At 42.8% G+C, this 9,146-nt stretch overlaps 1 protein-coding gene across 1 annotated transcript; it reads right to left on the reverse strand.

Annotated features, from left to right (window-relative positions):
• Positions 1-732: 732 nt before the first annotated feature.
• Positions 733-2,740, reverse strand: LOC311141809 (beta-crystallin B3-like; the record flags this gene model as incomplete). Its single annotated transcript, XM_084177280.1, has 5 exons — positions 733-976; positions 1,194-1,336; positions 1,974-2,106; positions 2,307-2,425; positions 2,666-2,740. 5 exons carry the CDS (start codon positions 2,738-2,740, stop codon positions 733-735), a joined length of 714 nt encoding a protein of 237 aa, XP_084033406.1.
• Between the last annotated feature and the right edge of the window lie 6,406 nt (positions 2,741-9,146).

The raw sequence follows: 9,146 nt of genomic DNA on the forward strand, positions 1-9,146 counted from the left end.
ACAATTTCAAGACAGTGATGGCCAGCTGAGGAAATGTGGAGATGAGATCAGCATCTCCAGAGAGATGTGCTGCAGATGTGGATCAAAGCTTTCTTCTAACATACCATGTGTTGTTCATGTCAGAATTCCCCTAACTGTCAGTAAGACTTAAATAGCCTGTCCCTCTATGACTTCAACAAAAAAGCTGTGGAAAACTAATGGAGAAATAAGACGTCTATGTCGAAACTAATCTATGAGTCAGATTTGTAACTAAAGCCTACTGTTGAATTTGTGTTTAAATATGTGTTCTATGACTGTCTGTGCCATTTGGCAACAATAATCTACAATAACATTGTTCATGTTGACTCATAACCAACCACAGCTGACTAGGTTAGCAAAATTCCAGTAATTTCCCCCAAATTCCCAGGATTCTCAGAATAAAGAGGAAAGAAGCAGGAAATCCAGAATCCTCCAACCAGGATTTCTTGAAAAACTGGGCATTTTGAAAAGTTACCAGAATGTTGCAACCCTACACCTGACAAACCCAGGGATACCAACAATAGAAACAGCACCAACAAACACAATACATTTCTGGTCAAACAAACTTTATTTGCCACTGAAACATATATAGCACTTCTCCTCACTAAGCAGGAGCAGCATTTGCCATGGTTAGGGTGAGGCAGAGGGCAGGCACTGATAGTAGGAAGAGGCTCATGGAAGAGGCTCTGGGGGGGAAGTGGATCAGAATCCTCTTCAGCTGGCCCCGGAGGCGGCAGGGGGTGCAGGGGGTGCGGGTTCTGGGGCAGGGGCAGGAGCTGGGGCAGGGGCAGGAGCAGGGACGGTGAAACACCCCTTCTTGTGCCACTGCATATCCCGCACACGTCGGACAGACTGGATCTGAGGTGCAGGGGCATCCCAGTCATTCCAGTGCTTGAAGTCTCCACACTCAAACACATACTGGCACCCCCTGTAGCCTGGGTACATGTAGCCGACCCACCTGCAACAAAGGAACAGAGAAGGAGTCCATGAGACAGGACCAAAATAGACGTCAGAATATTACAGTTAGCATAATTGACCATCTTTTAAAGGTTTCCAGGAGAAAGACGAGAGATGAAGTGAGACATGAGAGAAACAGAAAAAGCCCAAAGGACAGAGAGAGAGAGAGAGCAGGTGAAACGGGAAGAAATTGAGAGAGGGTAAAATGGAGCTCTTACGTTCCGTTGAGGGCCTGGACACTTGCTACGCGATCTTGGAAACCATGTCCCCACAAACTGGGAACGTCATCATCAACAATCTCCATCTTTCTACCAGTGAAGCCTGGGCTCTCAAACAGATGGAGCTTGTGTTCGGCACTATCCTAAAGAGGAGAAATTGAGATATGCACACACACAAACAGATAGATACACTTAGTGTTAAGATGTTTATTGAGAGCTGACTGTTGAGATAGAGAGAGTCTTGAGGTAATCAGTGAGTATTCAGATAGCAAATGAGAGCAGTCTGCTGAGATGATAAGTGACTGTTGAGATGAACATGGAGTTCTGCAATGGTTAAAGAGTGTTGAGATAATCTGAGAGTGTTGAGATAAACAGAGGAGTACTGAGATGCTAAAGATGCCAAAAATGATAAACGGGAGTATTGAGATACTCAGAGAATGTTCGTTTTTTTAGTATTACATTTTTTATATATTATTACTTTTTTAAAGGGATAAATCAGCTTTAATACTGCAGATAGATTGTGGCTCAGAGAATGTTGATAGAGAATGCAGAGTGGTGAGATGGTAAACGCGTGAACATGGTCAGTGAGTATGTTGAGCATGTTTACATTTTAGTCATTTAGCAGACGCTCTTATCCAGAGCGACTTACAGTAGTGAGTGCATACATTTTCATACAGGTACCCCGTGGGAATCAAACCCACAACCTTGGCGTTGCAAGCGCCATGCTCTACCAACTGAGCTACACGGGGTATGTGTAGACATTGTTTGAGTGCTACCCACCACTTTGAGAGGCCGCATGGACCAGAAGGAGTAGCTGTACTGGCTGTTGGTCCAGGTGTCCCAGCGTGGATACTCGCCTTTCTCCAGGACAAACTGCTCACCTGCAAACCCCTGGCGGTCATACCCCACCCATCTGACAGGAGAGAGGACAAGGACGAGGCTGAGTTAGAATATCTCTCCTCAGCATGTATGACGTTGTATTTGGCAATATGTGGTAACAGATATACAGTATAATTTAAAAAGAGTTAACACTTAACCTGAACCTGAAAATACATATTCTGTATGTGTAAGAATATGACTGTCTGTGAATGACACCAATGCACCAGTACTCACGGGCCAGACTCAACCAGCACAGAGCCCACCTTCTCCAGGCCCTTCTCTGAAACATCTTTACACTCGGTAGAAAACTCAGCCTTGTGGCCCTGGAAATTCTCGAACTCAAACAGCACCACCTGGATCAGAGAGGAGGAGAGACAGAGAGGGGAAAGAGGAGGAAAGAGTCATATTGAGAAAGTCAAGCTTACAGTATAAATAGAGGAAATATATGGGGGACTAAGGAAGAGGGTTTATAGAGAAGTGGGAAAATAGAGAAGTGGGCAAAGGAGAGAAAAAGAAATGAAGAGAACGATCACAAGAGTATAGGGAGAAATACACAGAGGAGATGATAGATGGGGAGAGGGAGGATACAGTACCTTGTAAGTGGCTCCTGCTCCACCCTGGCTTTTCCCTGCAGCCAGCTGCTCAGGGGCGCTCTGCTGCTCCGACATCCTCCTGGTCCACTGGTTACTCTTCTTTCAGGAGCACAATCAGGAGAGAGACAGAGAGAAGAGAAACACAGACACCATGATGACATTCATTTCACAATGATGACCATCAGTCCTCTCAATAGTAATGGATCCTTTTACTCCTTTGAATCAGTCAAGATTTGCGTCCACTTCAGAGAGCAGAAGAGCACATTGGTGCAGACATAACCTGAGCTGAGAATAAGGACCTGAGGGGCTGTATTCTACCCTTTCTATCTCCAGGAGGTCACTTTGTCCTGGGGCCAGGAGTTTTTCCTGACCGTAGGCTATAACTAGGGCCCAGAGTAATCCCCTAAGAAGATCCATGTTATTCTCATAGCCTAATGCGCAACCTTTCAAATCAGTGATTCCATCTTTCCCTGTCTATCGTGTCCAACCGTGCAAGCCTCAGTCTGTGTCATAACCAGTTCTGCAACCCCCTGACTCAATCAAACCTAACACTACAAACAACACACATTCCATAATACTCTATTCTGCAAACTCCTCACTTGCTCAATCATATCTTTCAATACAAACATTTCAGCATACCAAATGATATCTTTACCAACTCAAAAAATCTATGAATCCCTATCATATGCAGCTTTACAAACAACTCAACTCACTCTATCATACTATACTATTGTTCCTACCCCCCATCCAACCTCTCCTTCTCCATCCGTCAACAACCATGACTGTGGGGTCTCTTTTACTTCTCATATAAAAATAGGTTTCAAAGTTCAGAACCAAGCTGGTTTTACCTGGATATGCCTGCTGTGTATTGATAGCCTCTCTCTCTAGGTGCCACTTGGTGTTTGGGGTTGAGCCGTTGGAGGGCAGGGGCAGGGGGGGTATTTATGGTTTATTTCTGGCCACAACAGCAGAAAAGGGGGAGCTGTTGATACAGCAAGTCTGTCGCTCACATTGTGTCCATAACGCTGCCTCTCAATACGCAGCTGTGTTGGCACACTCTACCCTGCCCGTCCGCCTGGCTGCCAGTGCGTGGTGTGTACGGGCACACGGAGAGGGAGCCAAGAGGATTCAGCAAACAGCCCCACTCAGCACAAACTGGTATACACGCTCACACACACACTAACCACACCCAGCAGTCTAAACATCGCCTAACCTCCTCACACCACTCTGACCAATGACATCACCACCACACAATGAGGAACCAAACCATTCACCAAAAACAAACATAACATTGACCTCCTTTTAATATATCCTGTTGACATCATATACCTTCATTGACCAAACCCTGACCCTCCATCTATCTTCAACCTCCCTACACCAAACACTCTACCTCTCCAATACCGCCCTACACCAAACACTACCTCTCCTATGCAGTGGCTTGCGAAAGTATTCACCCCCCTTAGCATTTTTCCTATTTTGTTGCCTTACAACCTGGAATTAAAATTGATTTTTGGGGGGTTTGTATCATTTGATTTACACAACATGCCTACCACTTTGAAGATGCAAAATAAAAAAATTTGTGAAACAAACAAGAAATAAGACAAAAAAACAGAAAACTTGAGCGTGCAAAACTATTCACCCCCCCAAAGTCAATACATTATTTTATTTTTTTGTGGGGTAGATCAGCTTCATATTGCAGATAGATTGTAACTTCCATCACTGTAATGGTCTGCATCACTTCCAATCCCCCATGTTTATACAGTGGGGAGAACAAGTATTTGATACACTGCCGATTTTGCAGGTTTTCCTACTTACAAAGCATGTAGAGGTCTGTAATTCTTATCATAGGTACACTTCAACTGTGAGAGACGGAATCTAAAACAAAAATCCAGAAAATCACATTGTATGATTCTAAAGTAATTCATTTGCATTTTATTGCATGACATAAGTATTTGATCACCTAACAACCAGTAAGAATTCTGTCTTTCACAGACCTGTTAGTTTTTCTTTAAGAAGCCCTCCTGTTCTCCACTCATTACCTGTATTAACTGCACCTGTTTGAACTCGTTACCTGTATAAAAGACACCTGTCCACACACTCAACCAAACAGACTCCAACCTCTCCACAATGGCCAAGACCAGAGAGCTGTGTAAGGACATCAGGGATAAAATTGTAGACCTGCACAAGGCTGGAATGGGCTACAGGACAATAGGCAAGCAGCTTGGTGAGAAGGCAACAACTGTTGGCGCAATTATTAGAAAATGGAAGAAGTTCAAGATGACGGTCAATCACCCTCAGTCTGGGGCTCCATGCAAGATCTCACCTCGTGGGGCATCAATGATCATGAGGAAGGTGAGGGATCAGCCCAGAACTACACGGCAGGACCTGGTCAATGACCTGAAGAGAGCTGGGACCACAGTCTCAAAGAAAACCATTAGTAACACACTACGCCGTCATGGATTAAAATCCTGCAGCGCACGCAAGGTCCCCCTGCTCAAGCCTGAGCATGTCCAGGTCCGTCTGAAGTTTGCCAATGACCATCTGGATGATCCAGAGGAGGAATGGGAGAAGGTCATGTTGTCTGATGAGACAAAAATATAGCTTTTTGGTCTAAACTCCACTCGCCGTGTTTGGAGGAAGAAGAAGGTCAAGTACAACCCCAAGAACACCATCCCAACCGTGAAGCATGGAGATGGAAACATCATTCTTTGTGGATGCTTTTCTGCAAAGGGGACAGGACGACTGCACCGTATTGAGGGGAGGATGGAAGGGGCTATGTATCGCGAGATCTTGGCCAACAACCTCCTTCCCTCAGTAAGAGCATTGAAGATGGGTCGTGGCTGGGTCTTCCAGCATGACAACGACCCGAAACACACAGCCAGGGCAACTAAGGAGTTGCTCCGTAAGAAGCATCTCAAGGTCCTGGAGTGGCCTAGCCAGTCTCCAGACCTGAACCCAATAGAAAATCTTTGGAGGGAGCTGAAAGTCCGTATTGCCCAGCGACAGCCCCGAAACCTGAAGGATCTGGAGAACGTCTGTATGGAGGAGTGGGCCAAAATCCCTGCTGCAGTGTGTGCAAACCTGGTCAAGACCTACAGGAAACGTATGATCTCTGTAATTGCAAACAAATGTTTCTGTACCAAATATTAAGTTCTGCTTTTCTGATGTATCAAATACTTATGTCATGCAATAAAATGCAAATTAATTACTTAAAAATCATACAATGTGATTTTCTGGATTTTTGTTTTAGATTCCGTCTCTCACAGTTGAAGTGTACCTATGATAAAAATTACAGACCTCTACATGCTTTGTAAGTAGGAAACCCTGCAAAATCGGCAGTGTATCAAATACTTGTTCTCCCCACTGTATATATACAGTGAGGGAAAAAAGTATTTGATCCCCTGCTGATTTTGTACGTTTGCCCACTGACAAATACATGATCAGTCTATAATTTTAATGGTAGGTTTATTTGAACAGTGAGAGACAGAATAACAACCAAAAAATCCAGAAAAATGCATGTCAAAAATGTTATACATTGATTTGCATTTTAATGAGGGAAATAAGTATTTGACCCCCTCTCAATCAGAAAGATTTCTGGCTCCCAGGTGTCTTTTATACAGGTAACGAGCTGAGATTAGGAGCACACTCTTAAAGGGAGTGCTCATAATTTCAGCTTGTTACCTGTATAAAAGACACATTTTACATTTTAGTCATTTAGCAGACGCTCTTATCCAGAGCAACTTACCTGTCCACAGAAGCAATCAATCAATCAGATTCCAAACTCTCCACCATGGCCAAGACCAACGAGCTCTCCAAGGATGTCAGGGACAAGATTGTAGACCTACACAAGGCTGGAATGGGCTACAAGACCATCGCCAAGCAGCTTGGTGAGAAGGTGACAACAGTTGGTGCGATTGTTCGCAAATGGAAGAAACACAAAAGAACTGCAATCTCCCTCGGCCTGGGGCTCCATGCAAGATCTCACCTCGTGGAGTTGCAATGATCATGAGAATGGTGAGGAATCAGCCCAGAACTCTGTAGCTCAATTGGTAGAGCATGGCGCTTGTAACGCCAGGGTAGTGGGTTTGATCCCCAGGACCACCCATACGTACAAATGTATGCGCACATGACTGTAAGTCACTTTGGATAAAAGCGTCTGCTAAATGGCATATTATTATTATTATTATTTTTATAACTACACGGGAGGATCTTGTCAATGATCTCAAGGTAGCTGGGACCATAGTCACCAAGAAAACAATTGGTAACACACTACGCCGTGAAGGACTGAAATCCTGCAGCGCCCGCAAGGTCCCCCTGCTCAAGAAAACACATATACAGGGCCGTCTGAAGTTTGCCAATGAACATCTGAATGATTCAGAGGAGAACTGGGTGAAAGTGTTGTGGTCAGATAAGACCAAAATCGAGCTCTTTGGCATCAACTCAACTCGCCGTGTTTGGAGGAGGAGGAATGCTGCCTATGACCCCAAGAACACCATCCCCACCGTCAAACATGGAGGTGGAAACATTATGCTTTGGGGGTGTTTTTCTGCTAAGGTGACAGGACAACTTCACCGCATCAAAGGGACGATGGAAGGGGCCATGTACCGTCAAATCTTGGGTGAGAACCTCCTTCCCACAGCCAGGGCATTGAAAATGGGTCGTGGATGGGTATTCCAGCATGACAATGACCCAAAACACACGGCCAAGGCAACAAAGGAGTGGCTCAAGAAGAAGCACATTAAGGTCCTGGAGTGGCCTAGCCAGTCTCCAGACCTTAATCCCATAGAAAATCTGTGGAGGAAGCTGAAGGTTCGAGTTGCCAAACGTCAGCCTCAAAACCTTAATGACTTGGAGAAGATCTGCAAAGAGGAGTGGAACAAAATCCCTCCTGAGATGTGTGCAAACCTGGTGGCCAACTACAAGAAACTTCTGACCTCTGTGATTGCCAACAAGGGTTTTGCCACCAAGTACTAAGTCATGTTTTGCAGAGGGGTCAAATACTTATTTCCCTCATTAAAATGCAAATCAATTTGTAACATTTTTTACATGCGTTTTTCTGGATTTTGTTGTTGTTATTCTGTCTGTTCAAATAAACCTACCATTAAAATTATAGACTGATCATGTCTTTGTCAGTGGGCAAACGTACAAAATCAGCAGGGGATCAAATACTTTTTTCCCTCACTGTACTTATTATGGACACAGTATGCTTACATTATTAGTTATCTTGTTATTAGTTGTTGTTAGTTGTTATTAGTCCCATCCTTCAACTCTATTCAACACCACCCTTCTATCTCTTAACACCATCCATATAGGATTTCTATTTGCCATATATTTTTCAACTGTACTGTGATGTTTTACAAAAGTTCTGGACCTTTCTATTCTCATTGTTTCTACAGATTGTAAATTGAAAATAAACATTTTTGCTAAAAGTATTATTATATTATTGATCGATTGACTATGACTTTTCAGATCACCCAGTAATGCTATCTGCAAGGTTAGCTCCAGGTAAATATTGCAATCCTTTAGCCATTCCTGGACCTGTGTCCAAAAACAAGCTACAAATGGACAGTACCAAAACAAATGATCTAATGATTCTGTCTCTTCGCAGCAAAATCTGCAGAGCTGGGAAGATTGTATCCCCCATATAAATAACATTCTATTGGTAGCAATAATTTTATATTATAATTTAAATTGAAAGATTCTAAGTTTTGAATCCGGTGTGGTTTTGCGTATCAGTTCATAAACACTATGCCATGGGATCGGTACGTAAAAAATCTCTTCCCAACTATTTTGCAATCTATATGGGACGGCTGTCAATCCTTTGGTCCTTAAATGAAACTGGTATACTTTTTTATTTATCACAATTTTCTTTAACCAATTATGTTCTTTAATGCAGAGCTGACAGACAAGTTCCTTACTTTTTCCCCCTTCCACTTTCCTCTTCCATTTTTGCGGTAATGCTGCAATTATTTGGTTGTAATTTTGGGTAGAGCAGACATTTCCATATGTTTTTGTTAGCTGCATGTGCGACATAACTCCACCAGTCCTACCGATGATATAATTTACAAAGATTATACCTTTTTTAAACATTTTGTCAAAAAATAGAGTTTTTTTGTCAATTAGTATTTTTGAGTTTAACCACAATATTTGTTGCATTATTTGTTCTGTTGTTTCTGGAGGATTAAATTGAAATTGCAACCAACTTTCTATGGCTTGTTTTAGAAATAGTGATATTTGGGAGATTATTTCCTTTTCAAATAACTGAAAGTGAGAGGTTGTAATCTGAATAAAGGGAAAAAGGCCATTCTTGAACATTGGGTGAGACAATCTTACTAATTTGCTAGAGAACCAGTTCGGATTTAAGTATAACTTTTGTATGACTGAAGCTTTTAGTGATAGGTCTAATGCTTTAATATTTAATCATTTCTGTCCTCCGAATTCATATTCATTATATAAATAGGCCCGTTTAATTTTGTTTGGC

This window comes from Coregonus lavaretus, assembly GCF_964263955.1.
Source record: "Coregonus lavaretus genome assembly, chromosome: 14".
Taxonomy (NCBI): Eukaryota; Metazoa; Chordata; class Actinopteri; order Salmoniformes; family Salmonidae; genus Coregonus; species Coregonus lavaretus.